Raw genomic sequence first — 23,194 nt, 5'->3', positions numbered from 1 at the left:
TTAATAAACGTACAAGTAAATACCAAAGGAGAAGGAAGAGCCTTTGGAAGAAGAAGGTGGTACTTATTTGCTTGGGGTAACAAATGAGCTTGACCTTTTACCTCCGATCGAACCAGGGATGAAGGGCTGTGGATCGATGGGCATTTTGGGACCAGACTGATGGACGACCAATTTTGACCCTCTCGCCAATCCACGCTTATAATGAAGTGACTTTATTAGAGCCGAACTTTTTCAGAGTTATTAGTTTGAAAATGAGCACAGAGGACAGAAAATGATGGAATGGAAGCTTTTTAGAAAGGCCCAAGTATTTTTACTACATGCATGGATGCAGGCCGACAAAAATGTCGATTCTGATTTAGCCCATACAACGAGACATTCTTGTATAATTATTGCGTGAGGTGAATTGGAACCTAATTTTGAAACTGAAATGATTTTTGTAAAAGCGAGAGCAATTTGAAGTTTGCCACAATCCCTGAGTCAAAAAAATCAGCAGACTAGCTTTTTCTAGCTCAGATTGCAAAAGTAACAAATATATTTGGTAAGATCGAGAATGGATCATGAAAGTAAACACTCATTTGAGCATTATAAAAAAGAAGCTTATATTTTGCAAATAGTTTGGTATTAGAACTTATAAGTAATACATTTTTGCACATGTGAAGTTGTCTCTTCAATCGCACACTTTTTCTTGTTTATTGTTTCAAATATGTCAAGCTCTCCCAAGAGTACCTGCCTTAAAGTGGTGAAAGATCATAAAAAAAGCGTAGGTTTCGAAAAAATGGACTCGTTTTGTGATTCCTCCTGTTTATGTAAGACAAAACTCAATAAAGTCCCTTAACTAGGGATCGAGAAAATGTTAAGTCCTCTGGAGCAAAATATGACCTTTATGATATCTCAAAATGACGTCAAAATTATATATTTTTCTTGCTAAAAGATCATAATATTGCTTTATATTTTACTTATATAAGCATCAAAGCCTCATGTTTATTCATTTCAAGTTAAATAAATTTAGCTGTGTGTTCAAATGGGAACATATATTTTGGTTAAAAATCATGAATTAAGGCTTGAGAAGTTGGCTTTCAAGTAATGGATGCACTATCGACAAAGTTAACTTTTCAATCAATGAAGCACATCACTTGTCCCTTGTCACCTAAAATTTTAATGATACTTACGTTTGAGGTGATTTTGCTTTGTTAAGACCACTTAAAAAAAAACAATTTTGAAAATTCTCAATGGGCCAGCTACGAACTTTCCATGCCACCAGGTTTGGAGCTTAACTAAGAATTTACAACTTTGCAATGTTGTGGAAAAACATTAGACTAAAAGAATGTTGAAAAGGATGTCGAATATGTTCTCAAATATGTTTGGCCCCTTTTTATATTATACTCTTATAAAAGGAACGATTTTTTACCCAATGACTCATGAATCGACAGAAACACTTCCTCGTTACTTGTGCGGATTTAATTGCTATCTCATTAATTTACCTTTTCAGACAACATTTACTTGATAACCTCAACCAAAATGGACCCTCTGAAATGGGGAAAGCAGTAGCCTTATGTTAATGCCTGGCATGGAGGAAATAACGAGAATTGTTCCCTAAAGTCAGCCAGGGCGCGCACTTTATTTATGAACACTTTTGTCCAATCTATGTCCAATTATTAAGGTAAAAGAATGATATATTTTTCACTATTAAGATGTGTTTTCCATAAGCAAGCTGTCAAAAGTTTTGTTAGGCAATGTTTTTGGTTTTCAAAGATGTATTTGATGTCAGATAAAAAGAAGAAACATTTTATTCTAACAGAAAAGAATAAATCATAAATGATTGATGTATGATTTATTAAAAATTGTCCTTGAATATTTGATAAGCAGCTACTCAGCCATTGCAAATATTGCAAATTTCATGGCTTAGTACATTTTTTGAGATTTTGGAAACTTTTTGACACTTTTGAACACTGTCCCAAAGTCAAGCTGATTCACACAACTCAACAAAATTTGACCCTTTTTTTAGCACAACTCACTTGATACTTGACAATTCAATTGGATTGAAGAGCGAGTGCGAGTACAAAAGCGAAATGACTACAATTAGAGGGATTAGCACTTTAGCTGCATTGCTTGTCTAAATCATAATTCGTCCTCCTCAAATTGCTCTAAATCAGTGTTACTCCACTACATTCTGTTTGAGGTTTCTTCACTTAATATGGCCTATAAATTCCAAAAGGTGCGCTACTTGATCCTCTTTTAGGGTGAGTTGATGTTCATGCGTTTACCAATTGGTGTTCAAAATATACGTGAATGTATTTATCTTGATCTTAGTAGACAGTTTTTCCGAACTGTCGAACACAAAATAATAAGAATTTACAGCTTCAATTAGGTACCCTTTAAACGGTAATTATTTACTTGAAAGATTGCAATCGTGTCTGAAATTGGTGAACTTGAATGCATATTTTGTTTGTTTATTTTCCTTCGGTTTTTTTATTAAATATGTGGCCCCCTTTGCATTATAAGTTAGATAGATATTTTGATGTTTTGGTCCCCAAAAGGGTTTTAAGTTTTCCACCTAATACCCTTCCCTGCACATTGCAATGACTTTTCATTGGGATTTCGGTTCACGTTTGGTGTAAATTTTCGTAGCCTTAAACTTTTCGTTCGACAAGTGGCAAAGATATTTATGGTGTACCTTCGAAAAAGCCAGATGTGTTTTTACTCTCTAACGTGTTCGGCGTTAAATTCTTTTTTCGTCGAGAGCAAAGGCTTCATTACTTTTGGGACAATCGATGGCAACTACGAATCTTTCATAACTTAATCCTCACGCGTGGCCAACGAGGCATTTTTGACCGAATTACAAAAATCAGCGAAGAGATGGGGGGGTCAGCGTCAAGGGCTAAAATCTATCTCTTTCATCTATCTCTTGAATCAACATCAATCGTTTCGAAAGCACTCATCAAATGTTTTAAATGCGAATAACAATAATGATAATGAGTCTCCATGAAGACTCAAAACTGCAACATAAACCATGCCCAATCTTAAATACAAGGTTGCCCTAGAGCACATAATTCGAACAGGATACAAGACCAAATATTCCATGAATTATAACGTTATATATTACTGGCAAGAAACCTCATTTCCTTGCATTGGTCAACTAACAAGAAAATAAGAGGTAAAATTAAGAACTACCAGGCTGTTTCTTTCAATTGGACCTAAACTGTAGAATTGTCGAGCCGTGAGCCCGTTGACCATTGGAAAGAAGACTGACTGTCCCCTCGTCATCCTCCTCTTTCTTCTTCTTTTTGTTCCCTCTCCTTCTCTTTGTCCCTGCGCTTTTAACTCTTCCTAAATTCCGAAACCCTGTCATTCTTGTCCTCGATCACGTCCAAGGAACACTAGTTGAGGATTTCCCGAAGTCTCACTTCAGTTCTTGTTACCCGGTGAGTTGAAATCATGTAGAGACATAACGCTTTGTAGATCATGGTTTGGCAGAGTCCCACGATTCCGCATCTTAAGTGCGATTTTATGGAAATCTTGCGTCTGTCTTAAAAAAGGCGCTATCATGTATTTTGGTTTGGCTTTTCACGGGCTTTTCTTAACGCTACGGGGAATTTAATCCCAGTATTATTAAAATGAAAGGTTGGGTTTCGTCTATTTTGTACCTTTTAACCCTTATATGATATTTGGTCTACCAACGAATTTGAGTTGGCAGACAGAACTAGGATTGAAATGTAGGATTGATTTGAAGTTCTAGTTAAAAATTTATCTTAGTCTGCTAACGGATCAACAACGCCTACGTATTCCATATGAATATTAGTAGCAAGGATTCATAGTTTGGGAATCATAGCATTATCATAAAGTCCAGGTACCGTTCTAAAGAAAAACGTAAACTAAACTTTTCAATATATGCATGAACAATTGTCGATATTAAAATTTAGCTCTATGTCTGGCATAATCGAACACATTTATTGCAACTCTTGGTCATCAGATAGCGTAAGAATGTGGATGTGTAAAACTTGAAGAAACGTAATTAAGAGTGAAAAATGACGTCTAGTCTATAAATGTTCAAAGTAATACAATGTGGGACTAGGATTTGATATCAAAATTAGGGTGAGTAGAATTTGTCGAGTTCACGTCAAAAATAAGGACAAGGGGAAGAGCAAACACAATTAGCACCTATTCATAATCATATGGTATCTATATCCAATATAAATTGAGTCTTGCAATAAAGAAAATGAAATTTTTAATTTTTGCAAAGTAGGCCCAGAATGAACAAATATCTTGTGAGCTCCAGCCGTTGATGAAATTTAGCTGGGTGCTGAACCAAAGTGCATGGCCACCAAAATTCCGAAGGGAGATCAGGCCAAGGACAACTAGGTGTAAGCAAGTCCTTGCCCGGGAAGGACTACTTTTTTTCCGGACATCACCGCAATATTGACATATATCTAGGAGGCATGCAATGTTATGGCTGGAAGAACTTGGTGAAGAAGGTGAGATCGGCGGATTTAGGGGCAGATTGGGCGGGAATGTTAGGGGCAGATGGGATGCCAGAGATGGCAGAGAGGGAAGCCCGATATAAAAATTGGGGTGATTGAAGTTCAGAAGAGTTAAATAAGTATGGGAGAATTTATCAGATCCTTGGCCTTGACTACTGAAGAGTTGATATGATGATAAAAGTTATTCATGTTGAGAACGTGAAACCGACATAATGAAAGTTATCGACGATTTAGTTGTTTTGTTGTTAATATAAAAGAAGGAGAAGACATTTGAAGGAGATGGTTGGTGAAATGGAGGAAAATTGGGCGGAGAAAACGGCTGGGAAATAGTTCAAATTCTTGGTGATTTTAACTGGACAGTTGTTAATGTGAAATGAGATGGGCTGGAGACGAAAGTTATGGAATATTATGGCCTTCGTATTGAGAGTGTTCATTTGAAGACCTCTCTTGGCAATAACCGTGGAGTGCATTGTTGGCATTTTGCGATTCCATGGCAGAGCCCTCCAAGAGGTAGATTAAATAGGAATTGGCAAGAGCGCATCCCCCTACGAAAGTCCAATATCAGAGCTCCTGGTTTGGTCATTTAATCAAACAATACGAACCAATATCATATGTTTTTCACTTCACTTGCTTTTTCTCGAGGTTTATTGCACTCATTTCACCTGCCAATTTTAACCCAAAGTAATAGCAATGGCTCACTTTGCGATGAGTTATGTTAGAATTGGCAGAATTTTTGAGCAAAAATTGTAACCTGAGGATGAATTTGGCCTCAGGACACCTTGGGAAAAGATTTTTGCTCTGTTAACGCTTGACTCCCTTAAATATGGTATGGAGACACTGAATTAAAATTCATTCTATTTTATTGACACTCTGGGACATCACTCAAGTACTTTTCGCAAAGTAATTCCTTCAACTGGTATTGGGTAGCATCAAAATCATCTTCCACGTAAACCTAGAACACGAATACAATTTGTGTTATTACACCAGTTTCGAGTATTTGCCAATCAAAAAGAAGGTTTCCAACTCAAAGAGCTAATTGCCCTTAAGTATTGAGTATTGCCTACCTAAAAAAAATGTACAAAAAACATCAGCAATGAACAAGCCGTCAATCGGTTTGTCATGTTTACTCCGAGTTTTAAATCAAGCCGTCATTCATTCATCGACCGGATACCAAATTTCAATTCATTTATTTTGCCTAATATGTCACCCAATCAAACAGAACCATTAAAGAACGTGAAAATATGCATCATACCCTTGATGTTTCAATATAGCTTAAGAGATTGATTAATATTTGTAACAACAAGCGCGGTGGAAACGAATTTTTGACATGACAAAATGGAATATTGCCAAAAAAAAAGCTGTATGAAATTTAGCGGCTAATTTAATAGAACCTCGTGGACTCCTTTCAATCCTTAATGTGACGAAAACTTTGTACCCTTGCATTGAAAAAGGCCATTTTTGTTACTGTTCCAGCTTATTGACTCATTTCAGAAACATCTGCTTAAAGGTCATTCTCTTATGAAAGTGGCCTACTAAAAATTGAAAAAGTTTACGTTAAATGAAGCATGCTTTTGCATCCGTTTAAACACTATTATAAAAGCATACCTCATTGATGATGACCCATGGGACCCAAGACACTGGAGGCTCCATCGAAAGCGTGATCTCACCCATGTTCTTCAGTAAATTTTCACCTTCTGTAGAGCTCTGGCACCCAATGATGTCATTGTAATCCAATTCAGGGACCACGTCAATACACTAAAGAACGAGAATTGATTTGCAGAATTGCCACTAAAAAATGGAACCTTTTGGCATACAAGCACAGTTAGTAAGTCAATGAATTGGCCTTACTTTCTACAAGTTTGGCAACAAAGCTGGAAGGTGCTTATTGTGACGTATTTCGTCCTTGTTTGTATATTTTTTGTATCTCTCAAACGATTGGGGTCTTTAGATGGGTGACAATTCAGTATTTTGGGGAGAACAAGTCGTCCTTGACCTATACTCGTTGTTTTTTACTACATCTAAATTAACGAAAAACTAAGAAATTTACTTCACATGCTAACTTCCAATAGATCAAGTGACCAGGGAAAATGAAAATGGAAAAAGGCATAATTAGTTTGAAGAAAACTCACTCGCCCAAGGCAATTATAATGTAGCTTTTGTTTTATCGATAAAAGTTCGAACAAGTCCGCTTTTAAACAAAAGCTGTTCATATTGAGCTAACAGAAAAGAGCAAAAAATGCCCTTGGAAAATAGTGCTGGAAAGTTAAGTAACAAATTGAAGTACATAAGGAAGCGATTCAGTGGAGAAGAGGGAAAGTCTTTCTGTATTAGAAATTTGGGGCAAACTAACCTTTTTCAACAGCCAAAGTGCTTTCAAAATAAGAGGTCTATAATCTAAGGCTAGGAGGTGCAGATTTCTGGCAAAGAAGAAATGGCTTTCAAATGACAAATACGGAAAGATAGAATGGGAAAACGGCCATTAACCTGAAGATGGCAAATAAATAAAAAAATGAGATTCTATTCGATAAAAAAATTGAAAATAATACCAATAATCTCTATTGCAACTCTTGGTCATGTTATGGCGTAAAAATAACTATAAAATGAAATATGATGTATAGACATTATACAAAGGTTGTTGATAGAATAAGAGAAATGTCAAGAAGGTAAAGGCAATAAAATAGTTGATTAGAAAGTGATATCATAATGAGTATGACTAGAATTGGTTAAATGCACATGAAAAAAGGAAAAACGGGAATCACAGACAGTACAAACACAGTTAGATAAAGGTAAATGATTAATATTGAAAAAAATGTGTTTCGCAATTTTGGGCACTTTATTTTGAAATTGTTAAATGTAATTGAATTTAAAGTTGCCACTAAAATGTCACCTGGGTTGTATGGAAAAATGAATGATATACAGAAAACTAGTTACCACAAAGATGCCAACTGAGGAAAAAGGTACCAATTAGAATTCAAGATGCCATCGACTACGTGGAATAGCCCATTTCATCAGGCCCAAAAGTAGCACCCGAGATAACTGAGGCACGTGAAATTCTCTAATTTTTGCGGGAATGTTGTTCTCCAAAATCGCGCAACCTATGAACCACGGTTATACTCGTGCTGAGTTTTCAACCGGAATGTCAGCCGTTTAGCATAAAAGGCTTCAGTTTGGGCTTCCAACTCGAGCGAAAAATGAGCAAACGAAGACCAAAGATCGGGAATGAGCTTTGAAGCAACCCTAGTTCGGAGTCTAAAGAAGAACAGGGTCACATTTTGAACCTTCATAACGCAATTTAGATCTGGCTTCCGCACCCCGTTTCGCTCAAGAAAGGAGCCCTAATTGAGGACTGTCCTTTTGGTTCGAAATGCACCACAAGTGTGTTTACCTTCTTGTTGGTCTCCTCCCATGACGTTGATTGATCAGTTGAGGTCATGATGCAAGTGATCACTTCAGAGCGAATATCTTGATCTTGGACGCGGTCCAAGATACAAGCCTGAATCAGGTTTCCATAGCACTCGTTGGGACCATGTTGGCACTCAAAAGTCCATCCTCCTTCACTGGTCTGGGTGTACTGAGAAATCAAACAAGATCATAGACAATGGCTTTGAAGCAATGGAATTAAATGCCTCAACACACAAGTTTTATGTAATGCACTCAAGGCTTATTCTACTCATAGATGGGTGTGGTTCACGAAACAGGATAAAAAAAGAAGTATTTTCGCCAAGAAGAATAGTTTTTACTTCAATTAGTGGTCCATCCCGGGTTATTGTACTGCAAAGCTTGCCATAATGTAATAATGAACAATGCAATCGCATCAGACTCATTATTTCAAAAAAATGTGTCAATCTGGAGTAAATTTGATAATTGACTTCATACATAATTTGCACTCACCGTGGCATGACCGAATGGATTGAAGTAAACATCCAAATATTGCCCCAAGGATTCGTAAGTCCGGATGAATTGGTCTTGGAAGAAATCTTGCGAGTCTGGACACAACGATTCGTAATACAATCCCAGTTTAGCCTTACTCTGTCATTGACAAATTCGAAAAAAGGTTAGAGATAAATCTTACTCCAAATCTCATCCCCGTGTATCTTACCGCTCCTTGAGCTTGGGAAACCAAGGCCAAAGTCAAGACCACGGTTCCAATATGCTGCATGATGCCGTTGTTGTTGTTCCTGCTAGTAAACCCTGAGGTCAATAGATTTACTGTATCTTTGTAATTGGTCATTTAGAATGACGTCAAAATTCCACTTATCTTGTGTTAGGGTAATGATATTGATGATGGATGATGATGATGATGCATTGCATTTGGTAAACATGTGTGGCTTGTACAACTGAAACCTTTTGCAACACATACGATGATAAAGAATATATATATCTGAAAAAGTCCCATTTCTCGTTATCTTTGTGGTCTACATAGTTCTCCACTTAGTTACAAAAGACTGTTGGCCATGAAGTATGTGCGACTCAAGTTTGGAAATATGCCACGGACAAATCCGTTGTACCACATCAGATGACCGAAAAATGTTTTGAAATAACTTCCTAACTCACATTCTGCTTCTCTGAACTCTGAACTAGCCTATATCGTGACCTAAAATTTCATTAAAGTCAGAAGATGCCTTGCTTCAAAGATTAGTGTTCCAAATTCTAGTTCATTGAGTACATGGTGTACGTACTCTTGATGGTACGTGTGCACGAGTAGATTGTACTGAAGAGCATAGACATTAACGTCCGGCATCGCGATTCTTTTTCATTCTCTTTTTCCTCGCAAGCATGGCTGGAATTGTTGTACCATAAACCAGTCTCTGACAATATCCTGAAGTTCTGAACCTGGGTTGAACACCGGTCCAGGATCGAAGCAAACCAGTCCTTGCGCCAATTTAAATTTGAGTTACGGTTTGCGATTTAGGTGTATTCATGCAGTAAGATGGACTTGGATTACAGTTACATGTTAATAACCCTCGACTTTTCAAAATCGTTTATAGGTTACTTTTCGAGACATTAAGGAATAAATTGAAGGCCGAGGTAAGAAAATCATTTGAGGAAAAAGGCACGAAATTTAATTTTGTGGTTTTGGCAGCTAGGAGGTAGGAATCATGAACAAAATGGAATAACTTATCATGGAAGTTGTCCATGAGTCTTTACTTTTAAATGCATGCTATTTTTTTGCAAAAATAAGGCATGACCGCGGCAGAAAGAAAGAATAAGGGATAAAAGGATGAGAGCTTTTGATGGGAGATTAGATGATGAGATAAAGTTTAATGCAAAGTCCATGATGAGGTGAAAGATCCCATCCTGAAGAGACAATATCTCTCAGGAAAAGGTTAATCTCGTCATTATCCAGGGTGCAATTGAATTTAAAAAAAACATTATTCGCTTGAGATTACTTTGAACCTTGGTTGTTTTAGTTGATTAGAGGTATGGACTTTCAACAGACGAGAATATTTCATATCTCTTGTACCATTGATCTTGTCCCAAATTAGATAGCATCTTACAAAATAAATAAACTCTGCCCAACATCTGGCTGAAGGAATACAGGAGGGATATTTGATCAGGGTTATGTAATAATAAATACCTGCATAGAACTTGAGTCATCGGCTTACGCACGTATAAGCTCCGTGAAGTGTAATCTTTTGATAATACATGTTTAAGAAAAAAATACTTTTGAAATATATTTTTTTCAAATGATATGTAGACTACTTAACTCAATTAGTAACCATTTGGGACACTTATTAGATAAATAAACCTGGACCACGCACGGCCTCTGGGTGGGTTAAAAGAATAGTTTCATCACAGGAACTTTCCGGCCTTGAATGCATCCTTTAAGAAATGCACTCATCCTTGACCCAGTTTAAACTCACCCTTACTTGGCTGCCAGGTCCAACCCGATCAGGACGACGTCTTTTTTTTCAGCCGGCAGTTATTTTGAAAGCGTATGTTTATGCGTTAGAGAACCAAAAAAAACATCCGTGCTTTGCCTTTCCGAGTGCGGAGGCCGGCTTAGCCTGTAAAGCCATTCGTACTTCAAGTACATAGACAAGTGCACTTGTACTCACAGATTTCAGGGCAACCAATCCCTGAGATCATTGAAAAACTGGTGCCTTGGAAGGAGCACACGAGAAGCGGGCCAACCGTGCCATTGCGAAACCACGGTCTTTTCCAGAACCAAGAATACATGCGTTCAAATTTGTACCTATTTCCAACCATAGCAGTTGCCTCTAGAGGAAGTGTATTCTGTCTTTTTCCCCTCAGTTGTGCAAGCTATTCGAAATGATTATTGCACAAAACTGGGCAAGTTGGTAGATTGTCAAAGAGTTACTGGACACTTCAAAAGGTTAATTGCCGAGTTGATGGCCTCAAAATTCAAATCCATCTCGTCCAGACCTTATGCTGTCCCCCGTCGAACCGAGGCTTAAAGCTTTGGAAACAGTCTCGTGACCAACCAGTGGTACAACTAAAGCTCCATTTCACGTGCCTCCTTTAAGACGAGTTCTTTTGACATTTGCGTACACCCGAAAAGGGTCCCTGCCTTGTAACTTTTCGCGTGGATGGGAGTGGACCACTACTCACTGTGATGCCGCTTAATGTTTTGCTACTGAAACCAGAGTTGGGTAAAATTGCCATTGGCAACTATTCTGGAAAACATAATTAGGGAAGAAACATACATTTGTAGCGCTCAACTCTCGATGAAGTAATTTCTCTTTCTTAAGACTTCCTTTTATTGGAAGATGCTCGACACTTCAATAAAATTTATTTCATTCAAGTGCACAGGGAAATAAAGTCTTTGTTTATTTCCTTATATGAGGTTCAGATACGGAGACAAAGTATTTGTCCCTACTCGGTTAGGGAACGCAAATTGAAATTAAAAAAAAATATGTTGGTTTCGCTTTTTACCCCATGGTGGATCATGGAGTACGTCAGTACTGGAGAGGAAAGCTCGACCAAAGCTCGAATGTCTTCTAGCAAGATTTTGTAGCGCTATGCATTTTGCAGAGAGTAGATATCTTGTAGAGAGATGGATTCCCACTGAGAGAGTGCCCAATGAATTACCTCTTCATGTTCAAGTACTGGATTAGGAGGTAACGCAAAACTGAAACGTCTTCTAGTGAGGTTTCTGAAAGCTCTCCTCTCCACTACTGCCGTCCGTACTCCATGGATGGATCTAAAATGGGCCTTGGTCCAACGACCCACATGAATCCTAAGTATGCCGATCGTGTATGTCAGGTATTAGGAAATGTAAAGTTTAGTCATATTTTCAGTTTTGAAATTGCTAAGGAGGTCAAAAAAAATGCTGCGCAAATTGCTCCTTTAACCCTCAAAGAATTCGCTAACTTAAATTTTCTTGACGCCCATTCAGCTGACGTTCTTAGGTCGCCAAAAGATGAACAACCAACCAAAAGAGATTTTGGTGAAAATAGATTATGAATGGGTGCGTACATCTTTGAAACCTTCAAGGATAGATTCTTCAAAATCAATTGTGATTGTATTCTGACTCGATATGAGCTTTATACAATATTGGTGAGCTTAGAAGTAAAAATGACTAAAAACTTAGGCAGCAATATGTTACCAAAGAGTTCAACGCTATTTTATGGCCAGTATTGGTGCTTAGCTAAGCTCCTTTTTATCTCCACGTTAAGCAATATACATTATTTACCTGATTTCACAAGCAAATCCATAAAACTGCCATCTTCTAGTGCTTTAACAGCAAGCAAAACGACGAAAATACGATTCACAAAAGCGTCGCAAAATCAAACAGCAAATTGACAGAATTTGGCAGATTTTGCTTAAGAGAACTCAAGTACATGAGTGCATGAGAAATCACTGGTGGTGTTGTAAATCACAATCTGAAATGCATCACCAATATGTGGTGACGCACTCACTGAATCAAAAGTAGGTTGCGACAAGTTTTGAAACTTTACTTCAACCTTAATATTCTGATCATTGGGTCCATTGCAAATGACGGAAAATCATCTTGTCAAATAAAGAATGACATTTGTGAATTATCCATTTGATAAAGTGATTGTCCCACTAATGGCATATGGAAAACCGATAAAACATGTTTTATCCCTATTTTTTGTCGTGTTTGAGACTGTCCAATTGATCTCTCAGGTCACGCTGCAATTCGTATTTTATTAGAAATATTGTAAGAAACCATCAATTTCTCACCATATCCCTCATTTGCCTCCAAAAAAAATTCAAAAAGGTTTTTATGATAGCGAAAATGTCGAAACGCCAAAACGTGCTTCAAATCCTGCTTGTGAACCAAGACAACATTTGTCATAAAAGTGTTGTATTTTCCTCCCCAACTCTGGCCAAGACACAAAATTCATTGCCAAGACAGCACTCGAGTTTTTGACTGGTTGTTGCCCTTTGGACAGACAGACTAACGAACGGAGGGACGACCAACCAAGTAACTGAACGTACTATGAGCCGTGAGGAGATTCATTGAAATGGCCTTGACGATGATCCGATGGATGATTGTCAGACTCATTGAAAGGTATCTTGTGGTAGTTCAGTTCACTTTGTGTCCACGACGATTGTCCAAGACAATAGTGCCCCCTGGTTGGACTTGTCATTGATCAAGTCACGTTTTAGAACTCCACTTGATACTTGATAAGTAGATTATGCTAGCAGCATGGATCAGCCCTTGTGGCCGGCGAAGTGAGTGACCGACCATCTCAGGGAAAGATCCCTTCCAAAAGCCAATGTCATCACTTTGAGCACTCATGAATGGGGATCAATTTCAATTTGTAGAAAATCCTCCCAAGCGTCCAACCAAACCGAGCACTTTGAATCGAGCCATGGACGGTCTAGAGTTCCGAAAACGTGGTCGGGAGATGGTGGACTATATTGTGGATTATCTGGATAACATTGACGCGAGGCGAGTGACGCCTAGCATCGAACCCGGCTATCTCCAAGAACTCGTCCCGGAGAATCCGCCCGAGAAGCCGGAGAGCTTTGATGCCATCATGGATGACGTTGAGAAGAAGATTATGATTGGGGTAAGAACAAGAAACCTTTTTTTAGATTTCGAATTTCAAAGTTGTGCGTGAACGTTTTTTTTGGCTTTTGAACGAGTCAAGGTAGTATATGATTTTGCCACAAACACGACTTACAGGGATTTTCAATTATCTTCTTCATTGATTGTCTATCAATTTCAAAGTCCAATGAGTAGGGGCGAGCAAATTGTGAAAAAAGATTTTTTTTTATCACTAAAGACCCCTTTTTTACACATTTGCACTTTTCAACTTTATTTGCACCTTTCTACTTTTGATTTGCACTTTCTTCCCAATTAGCCTTAAACTGTTGTTTTGGTTAAAATCAGAACTTTCTTCGCGTTAGAATTGGTTTCAAAGTCTGAAATCAAAGGCTGCCGCTAAAATAAAGATATAAAAAGCTGAATTTTGAACAATTGAAGTCAAATGTTAACTTGTGCAGGCCCATTTTTGGTTGATAAACAAGGAAGAACAGGAATGAAACTTGCCAGTTTCAAGTCAAGAGACAAGCTGAGCAGGGAGCTAAGATAGTTAAACAGTCCAAAATAACGCATAGCTGCTTTGCATACTTTCTCCAGGCTAACTAAATTTTCTTTTGAAGAAGAAAAAGTCCAACTTTTCTTCAGTTAGATCAATGTAAAAACTAGATCACTGTTACAGATCTATTGCTGGGAAAAGAAGAAAAAAATGAGCAAAGGAGGAGCATTCCTTGACCCAATTTCCAAACAGTTATGTAAATTTGGTCCAATATTGGCGGAAAAATCGCTTTTTTTAGAATGCACTTTTCAAATTTGTATTGCTTTGAGCAATAGATTTTGATACCCCTCCTTTTAGATTTTATTTACTCCTTTTGCTTCATCTTTTGACCTCTTTTGTTTAACTTTTTGGCCTTTTTTGCACCTTTTTCTGCACATCTACCTCTTATTTTTGCACTTTTTACTCTAAAAGACCATATTGTTTTGCACATTTTGCCCGTCCCTACCAATGAGAGACCCTAACATTTTATGGCCATCAACCACTGAATATATTCTGGATTAGTTCTTGTCCTACTAGATATGACCGTGTTGTGTTGATTTAGACATTTTGGGTGGTAATGCCTTTTGATCTGAAAGCTAACTAAGATAGACAATTTTTATACTCGTGCAAATTTGATCAAACACATCAACACATGCTCGGAATGAAAGAGCTCTCGTATTGGGAGAGACCAGAAAGGGTATTTGGATTGTACATTACTCAGAGAAAGTGCGAAAAGTGTCTGATACTGTACGTTTTCAAAAGCATTCATCAGCTTTGCCCCATGAAAGGTTTTAGGGTCAATTGCGTTTTGCGAGCACCTTCAAGCCCTCGTGAATCCTGGTTAGCTCGAACAAAGAAGTCATCCTTTCTTCTTTCATCGTTTAAGCTTTCTTGATATGTTAGGGGCTTTTAAGTCAGACATTATATGTTCCTAAAGGGGTTAACCGGGTCTGTTAACTACAACTCGCTGGTAGATCAGATATTATTAGTATCAAATAAAAGGATAATGTGAGTCGTATATCTTTCATTTAGTGCTACGGGTTACAATAATCTTATTAAAAAGGTAAAAAATCTCGAGGTTTAAAAGTCCAGAAGTGTGACATGAAAATCCATTTGAAATTACACCAGTCTTGATTTGCATCGACTAACGCATGGAGTACGGCAGTAGTGGAGTGGAAAGCTCTCTGAAACCTCGCCAGAAGACGTTTCAGTTTTGTGTTAACACATAACTCTATAAAACCTCGCTAGAAGACGTTCGATCTTCGACCGAGCTTTCCACTCCACTACTGACGTACTCCATGACCACTGTAACCTTCATTTAACTCCAACCATGACTGTCCTGACCCTTTTGAGGGCCTTAATTCTTTTTACATCCTTTCTTGACGTGGTAACTTTTTTCTTTTGAACTTTCAAATAATGCGGAGACTATGAAAGGGTCCATAACTTTCCTGTCATAGTACAGACTGAGGCAACGAAAAGACATGGTGTCCATCTCGTCAAGATTGTCAATTTTTCTTGGACTTAATTGGTCGTTTAAAGTGTTGATTGACGAAAATGCACCAAGATTTCAAATCTAGACGATTTGAACTCATTGAACAAATCTGAACTTTCCAATGTACATTTCCAACCATTTCAGATGACTCATTGGCAACACCCGAGGTTTCATGCCTATTTCCCCGCGGGCAATTCTTTCCCTTCCATCTTGGGTTCGATGCTCGGCGACGCCATCGGATGCGTCGGGTTTTCTTGGGTAAGTAAATATACCCTTAAAACGTCAATCTCTACCTAACCTAACGTAATTGCCTTACTGTTTTAATTTCATTTCCAGGCTGCAGCTCCTGCTTGCACGGAGCTAGAAACCATCATGTTGGATTGGATGGGTATAATAAAACCCCAACCTTATTGAATCAAAAGTGTTCTGAAGTTCAACGTACTTGTCCCCCTACTTTCCAGGAAAAATGATCGGGCTTCCGGACGATTTCTTGAGCAACAAAAAGGGTAGCATCGGCGGGGGTGTCATTCAGGTAAGCCTTGATTCGATTTTTAGTCCCCTCGCACTTCATCCTTCAATCTTCCATGATCTCTTTGAAGTCTTGTGCAAGTGAATGCATCCTGGATTGTTTGTTGGCCGCCCGCGCTCAGATGATCCAAAGGCTGAAAGTCAAATATGGAGATGAAGTGGAGGAGACCTCATTGCTGTCCAAGTTAATGGCGTATTGCTCGAAAGAGGCCCATTCCTGCGTGGAAAAGGCTGCCATGATTGGCTTCGTCAAGTTGAGGATTCTTGAGCCGGATGAGAGCTGCAGCCTTCGAGGCGAGACCTTGCGTCAGGTAAGAAGGGTTGAAGAACCCCCTCATGAAGGCGGTTATTGAAATTCCTTTGGAAGGGGGATGAAGGAATGTCCTGAGGAATGTGCAATAACCCCTCATCATCGTCAGCCATGATGAAAATGGACGTCTATTTTCTATTCTAGGCCATGGAAGAGGATATGGAGAATGGCCTTTATCCCTTCTTTGTGTCCACCACTTTGGGAACCACGGGATGTTGTGCATTTGATAACTTGAAAGAGATCGGTGAGTGAATTTTTATTTGTAGCCTTTAGGGAGAGCCTATTGTTGTAGAAGCTCGTCATTGGTTGCCTTATTTGTTTCGTTTTCTGCGTTTGATTTCAGTCTTGTACCAACCAAGCACCATCAGTGGGAAGTTCAACGAATCACTTTGGTGCTTGGTTGGTGCCATTTGATTTGGTGTCACACCATATCACAAAAGGTCCCCTTCCCATTTCATTAAAGGTCCCATTTGTGACGAGTATGGGGCGTGGCTTCACGTGGACGCCTCCTATGGGGGGAATTGCTTCATTTGCCCAGAATATCAATATCTCATGAAAGGCGTTGAAGTAAGACGACCCTGTGGAACTCACGCAACCTCTTGAGTATTAACCAGATGGTATTATTTGTCCCATTAGTACGCGTCCTCGTTCAATATGAACCCGAACAAATGGATGTTGGTGAACTTTGATTGCTCCTTGATGTGGGTTCGGGACCGGTTCAAATTGACCCAGGCGTTGGTTGTTGATCCGTTATACCTTCAGCATAGTTACTCTGAATCTGCCATCGATTACAGGGTAAAGATAAAAAAATATACGGGGCCCTTTTCCGTAGATGCATGGTTCAATTTGATTTTTTATTAGCATTGGGGCATTCCCCTCAGACGTCGATTCCGATCTCTAAAACTTTGGTTCGTTATCCGGACCTATGGCGTGAGTGGACTGCAAGAATATATCCGGGAGCATTGTCGACTGGCCAAACTTTTCGAGCAATATGTCAAATCTGACCGACGCTTCGAGGTCTGCAATAATGTTCGAGTAAGTGATAAACGTTAGAGGCTACATTATTTGATTACCCCAATCATGAACTCATGATTTTGTCTTCATAGGTTGGTTTGGTATGTTTTCGATTGTGTCATAGTGACGAGGTGAACCAGAAGTTGCTCTCTGCTATCAATGCCTCTGGCAAATTGCATATGGTTCCAGCCTCTGTGAATGACAAATATGTCATTCGATTCTGCGTATGCGCTCCCAATGCCACGGATGAAGATATTGGTAATACTGATTTGCAAAAAATGGGGCGATAAATAATCATACTGATTGTAAGGGATTTGCTTTCAATCCTAGAATATGCTTGGCGAACAATTGCTAAAATGGCTACGGATGTACTCGAAAAGATGGAAATTATGGTAAGCATACTTTCCTAATCCTGATTTTTGTTACTATCGATTTATCAAAGTAATGAAGAAAAGACGAAAAAGTGCAAGCCTCGTTAGATATTAATGAAATATATTACAGACATCACTGATACTCTTGGTGGTGTTGGACACATTAGGTATAACGTCAAGTAGTGTGATGACTGATGAGAGCGTGGTCCCAATAGTTCTCTTGGACAATAAATGGTTTGCCACCTTTGTTTATGGACATCGCGTTCTATCAAACATCCATTTCCTAAGAGCAAATGGTAGTCTCTTTTTGATGCTCAGGCCAATCCCCCCAAGCAAGCCATTTGAAGGATATCAATACCGCAAATAAATTCCAAATTTGGTCCTACAAAGGCCAATTTCTCGGTTAATAGTGATGATCTAAAGGTACTAGGAACCCTTTTATGCACCCAGGAAAATGAAATGCCTTGTGACGAAGGCAACCATCTGGCTTGTCTGATCTCCTAAAACCAACGGGTGTCTCAAGGGGAGGATTAAAAACGGTTCTTCCCCCACACCCCAAAAAAACAAAAGACCCAAATTGATAACGGAAAAACGACACAGCCTATCGGAAAATGTTGATGATCTAATAACTTGGTTGCACCTGCTCGGCAAGGTGACCAAAAATATTGAGCCACATTATGTTTGTGCTGGATTGAAATTCGCATCTTAGCTTTAAATCTATTGTTGCCGGTTCAGTGGGCGAGGTAGTGTCTCTTAATCATATGTAAGCATGGAATCCGTAAGGTTTATTGTTACTTTTTGGTCATTATTCTCATCGTTTGGGCGGAGAGGTGGTGTCGGAAGAAGTCCCGTCTAAAAATTTTTTTTTGAAAGTTTTTAATAAAGAAGGTTGGCCATGACGGCAAATTCCGGGCAACTGAAGCAACCGAAAGTTAACCTGGTTCCCAAATTTCAGGGTGACGACATGGTGAGAATCAAGACTGAGGAAGGCGAGGAAGGGGACAATTTCGAGCGAGAGAATTCGGCACAAAAGGTCGAGGACAAACCCAAGCATAACATCAAATACAAGCGATCCTTCTTTGTGCGAATGGTCTCCGACCCAAAGATCTACAACCCCAAGATCGTCAAGATCAAGGACATGGAGGCGGATGGGATCGACGAGGAGAACAATCAACCTGGACGAAAGAAAAAAACAGGCAAACGGACTTGGGTCTCCTGGCCTTTGGCTTTCATCCTCAGATCAGGTTCCAACACAAGAAGATCTCAAGACGTGGCCACCATGGCCGAGAAAGAGGTCTCCATGAGGTCAGTAAGCCATTGATATTTTGATTTCTCGTAGGAACCCTTCAGACATGGAGGGTGACGGTTAGAGAAATTATCGGGATTTCCATCGAGATTAAGCAGCTAAGCAGCAAACAACTCTTGGAAAAATGCAGTATAACGCCTTTCATCCATTCTCTTTGGGTTAGTTAAGGGACCCCGAATGCCATCGAAGGGTCTCTAAGTTACCCTCATTCATTTCCAATTCGTATTTGAATTTGAAAAGGATTATCAAGCGATTAGTATCATGCCTAGCCAAAAAAGAAGTAGATTAGGTTGAACATGAAGGCAACGCTACTAACTTTTAAACGTCTAGGTATTTTTAACTTTATTTACCTCTTCATTTAAGGATATTTCATTTCCAATACTAAAGAAAACAAACCAGCTGGCTGACACACATATTCAGATTAATTGTATGGAGTTGAATGTTGTGGGAGCCTAAATTTTACTGACATTACGAATGCGATGCAGAAGAGAAAAATGTCGAGATAATGAGGAGAAATATGGCTCATTTTGTCAACAAAATTGCTTTAACAAGTTTCGTGCAGCCTGAGCTAAATAGGGGGAATTTGGCAAATTTCTTCAAGCTATGAAAACTCTTCGGTGAAAGCATGTCCCAACATCACGCAACCTTGGCGAAACGTTTGAACATGATTTTATTGCCTTTAGCGTAAGTCTCGAACAAGCCAAAGTTTGTCAAGTCAATTAATCAAATGGAAGGATGAAAACAGGCAGCCACAATATCTCAAACAAAAGGTTGAAATAAGTTTTCAGGTCCTTGTTAGTTCCTGGTCTTTGCTTAACTTGTAAATGGAGTTTTTCAGTGCTAATGCGCTCCTACAAGAATGAGAACGAGCTCAGAGGAAGGAAAATGTATTCGTGTTACCAAAAGTGGCAAAATTCTAACACATTATGATTTCCCTCAGCCCACACTAGGGCACACTGACCTATTCTAACGACTCAAATTGAACTGTCCAATTTTGCCGTTATTTCGCGTGCTTGAGAAATGCAGGATCAGAGATGTTCAGGTTTCTACAACAAATATGGAAGATGGTGCCTGAAACCTATTTAGCGACGAGCCAAGTAGATCTTCTTGAAACTAATAACCTCAATCCATGCCAAGTAAATAGTGCACTTTTGGAATGGCAGTTCTTCAACCAATGGGAAAATGACTTACCTTTATTGGCATATTTGCATGAAAATCCCTTGTGACGAGTGAAACCATAACCAGAGAGCAATGATTATCGACATATGTTTAGTCACAATGCATTGGCAATGTTTGCTCGCACTTGACCACCAGTTGCAACGAAAAAAATGCAATCTCGTTGAATCAATTTACAACTTCAAATAAGAAAGTGTCTTCCCCATAAAATTTGCAATCATTTTGCCACACTTGCAAGGCTGATGTTCTAGGCAATAGCATTGCCCCCCTCAATAATCGAAGATTTTCATGATCAAAGAACTACTAGCCAATCAATTTCGATCCAAAAAGGGGTAAATCAAATCTCTGTCGATCATTGTTTTACTAAGATTGAATGTGAGTTGGTTCATGTCCTAGATTCCGAAACTGGAACACTCGTTTGACCATCTCACCTCATGGTCCATCGTCTGCTTCATCCGAAGGGAGTTCGCCAACCAAAGCAAAAAGGTTATCATTAATGTTAAAGACACTAAAAAAGCATGCAAAAAGTGTTTCCCTAGAGAACGACGTCACCACTGGACAACAACTCTTGCGGGGGGGAAATGATTAAATGCATTTCCCTTCACACGAGTTGACTCAGTTCTTGACTCACAAGGCGGTTGTCAGTTTTGATCTTAATCGAACGTCTCTGTCAAAAGTTATGAGCTTTTCAAACTCAGACCAGGCAGGGCTCAAGTTGAATGAGGTGGCACGACGTTGTTATGATCTTGCCAACGTGGTCCAAAGCCAGTCATCTTGTGCTCATTTTACTGAGTTTCAAGAGCGTGTTGCTATTGACACAGAGATTTGATTTGAGTCAAAATTGGCGAACGATTGCCAAGTCAACAAGAGCCCATCTTGTATAAAGGAAAATGTATTTGGATAAAAGTTACGTTTCTTGTGAAGTGACGTCGTCCTTGCTCACAGTTGTTGTTCGTTTGATGTGGTTTCAAATCGGTGCCCAAATATGGGTATCGTTATGATGTATAATCGTTAATCTAAATGTGAACTCCGTTAAGTTTAAAACTTCACTTCATTAGCCACAATTGACGAATATATAAAATAACTGACCAACTTTCTGCCCCGATATACTAACATGCATGACAAATCACTTTATCTGTAAAACTAAGTACAGAACTGATTATCCGTATTCATTTGGCATCACTTGGATCAAAACTCAATTGAAAGCTGAACCAAAAGATGGTAGATCTCAAAGTGGGAGAATTATGAGTTGGGTCATGCTTTCGTGATGTGAAATTGATTGAACGTAAACGAATTGACGACTAACGGGTTAATGAACCCAAAGGTCAAATGCAGAAATGCATGCCTCTAATTTGTTGACTGTCAAATAGGTAGTTGAGTCCTTCTCGTAGGGTTTCCCTTACCCCCAGTCCCAGCATGTTATTTTTCATTGAAATTTATGCAGAATGCCCGTAGAGTTGCATATTGGGCAAAGAAGTTGAAATTAGCTTCACGTTTGTTGCATGCCCTCCCGTGGAGACAAAGGTGGGCGTACAACAGGAAATCCTTCACTGTTTATCGACAAATTAATGGCAACATGGTTCGGCACTTGACGATTATTGTTGCGTCGTTGCATGATTGGAAATGTTATCGCAATTGGGAGAATACAGTTCATGTTCATCGTCGATGCCTTTGTGTCTAAGTTTCATGCTTTCAAATTTTAAGTTTGGAGATGTATGATCCAATTGTGAAAATAATATAAACTTGTGCGTATTTTGAACGACATCATAAGTCATAACATGATCAACTTCAATCTCCCATCCAAGAGTTCGGACTCAAACTAATAGTGTGTGGCTTTAAACCCTGCCCAATTCATAGGCGAGAGCATGGTGCCTTGCGACACTTCGTATCAAACTTAAAGCATGCCGGAAAAAAAAACCACTCTTGAGGACTCGCCATGATCGAATGCCTGATATGGCTGAGTTTTGAAGCCAAACAAATCATCCTGGCGTCGTTTCGAAATGATCATGACTCAATGTTTGCTTCGTCCCCCAGTTCCTTTGAAGTAATGGTGAACAATGTATTTTATATTGTCCTAGAGAGTGCTTGCGAAATGATTTCCTGACTGAATAGCCCCAATCCAAGGGCCCTTTTTGTTCGACACCAGCATGCGATCGCTTTGAAGAACACCTCTATCCAAAGTCATCTCCCTTTTCTTGGAAATTTCAGGGCGGAAGATGTTGATGATGACTTGTTGGCCACTGGAGAGGCCATGGATCGCCTTACCGTGAACAATAACATCCAGGCTCATCCCACGACTGCATGCAAAGCGGAAAGTATTGAGAAGCCAGAATGAGCACCTCACATAACCTAACAGTATTAAGAAGAGTCGTTCAATTTCCCCGCTTTCAATGCCGCATTTTACGTATTTATTCAAGGCTTATTATCATTATAATGATTGTCGTGTTTGTTTTGTGTTCATATGTTACGAATAGAGATAAAGAACAGTTCACTGGATATTGAGCGATTAGTTTCGATTTCCACAAAGAACCATTGGCACCAGCCACTAACTTTCACCTCATTTCCTGGGAAATCCTCCGGACTTGAGCAAATAATTATTTCCCTTGATTAGAGCACTATCACTATCATTCGCTGATAATTATTCAGTCTTGTTCCTTGGGTGCTAGTGGCTCATTAACAGTTAAACCATCATGCAAAAGACACTATCTGAAAAGTATCCAATGATATTGGTGATGATTGTGATTTTTAATCTGTTCAATCAGTGTCAATGCGAAATGTCGTTCAGTCGAGCCCGTCTCAAGAACGAGAGACGGGGAAAATGTAAGTTGAACACCATGGCCGGAACTTAGGCTATTACCCCAATATCAGCTTTAACATCCGCTTTTTCGCATGAATGTCAAGTAATTGTGCGTCAGGGGCCCGTGGCTATTGTGAAAAAACCGGCTCAAAGGCATTTAATTGTTACTTGTGAGTGATGAGATGGACAAAAAGGTAGAGGAAAGAA

At 39.1% G+C, this 23,194-nt stretch overlaps 2 protein-coding genes across 6 annotated transcripts; one reads left to right on the top strand and one right to left on the bottom strand.

The window, feature by feature from the left end:
* Positions 1 to 2,169: 2,169 nt before the first annotated feature.
* On the top strand, positions 2,170 to 22,686 carry LOC131882314 (aromatic-L-amino-acid decarboxylase-like). Of its 5 annotated transcripts, none has more exons than XM_059229423.1 (15): positions 2,170 to 2,240; positions 13,236 to 13,483; positions 15,630 to 15,743; positions 15,822 to 15,873; positions 15,947 to 16,017; positions 16,085 to 16,324; positions 16,468 to 16,567; positions 16,787 to 16,890; positions 16,960 to 17,118; positions 17,185 to 17,358; positions 17,430 to 17,595; positions 17,668 to 17,729; positions 18,664 to 19,013; positions 20,587 to 20,676; positions 22,399 to 22,686. In XM_059229423.1, exons 2-15 carry the CDS (start codon positions 13,283 to 13,285, stop codon positions 22,523 to 22,525), a joined length of 2,010 nt encoding a protein of 669 aa, XP_059085406.1. In that variant the 5' UTR covers positions 2,170 to 2,240; positions 13,236 to 13,282; the 3' UTR covers positions 22,526 to 22,686. The 5 variants fall into 5 exon arrangements, with proteins under 5 accessions (XP_059085406.1, XP_059085402.1, XP_059085405.1 ...); XM_059229419.1 differs by lacking the exon at positions 2,170 to 2,240 and adding an exon at positions 3,176 to 3,422; XM_059229422.1 differs by lacking the exon at positions 2,170 to 2,240 and adding an exon at positions 12,834 to 12,978.
* On the bottom strand, positions 5,321 to 8,738 carry LOC131882324 (GILT-like protein 1). Its single transcript, XM_059229438.1, has 5 exons — positions 8,578 to 8,738; positions 8,370 to 8,507; positions 7,864 to 8,049; positions 6,084 to 6,233; positions 5,321 to 5,430 (listed from the first exon to the last, which is right to left on the bottom strand). The coding sequence occupies exons 1-5, from the start codon at positions 8,707 to 8,709 to the stop codon at positions 5,338 to 5,340; spliced, it is 699 nt and encodes a 232-aa protein (XP_059085421.1). The 5' UTR covers positions 8,710 to 8,738; the 3' UTR covers positions 5,321 to 5,337.
* Positions 22,687 to 23,194: the final 508 nt, after the last annotated feature.

The sequence above is a fragment of the Tigriopus californicus genome, chromosome 6 (assembly GCF_007210705.1).
Source record: "Tigriopus californicus strain San Diego chromosome 6, Tcal_SD_v2.1, whole genome shotgun sequence".
NCBI lineage: Eukaryota > Metazoa > Arthropoda > Copepoda > Harpacticoida > Harpacticidae > Tigriopus > Tigriopus californicus.
The sequence above is the reverse complement of the archived record's forward strand: the minus strand, read 5'-3'. Positions and strand labels throughout refer to the sequence as shown.

Excerpts from the sequence above, each read along its gene's own strand:
- LOC131882324 (XM_059229438.1), bottom strand. The coding sequence starts at position 8,709 with ATGACCAATTACAAAGATACAGTAAATCTATTGACCTCAGGGTTTACT. Across the intron at positions 8,050-8,369 it reads ATCCATTCGGTCATGCCACG|TACACCCAGACCAGTGAAGG; the intron begins GTGAGTGCAAAT and ends TTGATTTCTCAG. Across the intron at positions 5,431-6,083 it reads CATGGGTCATCATCAATGAG|GTTTACGTGGAAGATGATTT; the intron begins GTATGCTTTTAT and ends TTCGTGTTCTAG.
- LOC131882314 (XM_059229418.1), top strand. The coding sequence starts at position 13,106 with ATGCTAGCAGCATGGATCAGCCCTTGTGGCCGGCGAA. Across the intron at positions 16,325-16,467 it reads GAGGCGAGACCTTGCGTCAG|GCCATGGAAGAGGATATGGA; the intron begins GTAAGAAGGGTT and ends TTTCTATTCTAG. Across the intron at positions 19,014-20,586 it reads GAGAAAGAGGTCTCCATGAG|ATTCCGAAACTGGAACACTC; the intron begins GTCAGTAAGCCA and ends TTCATGTCCTAG.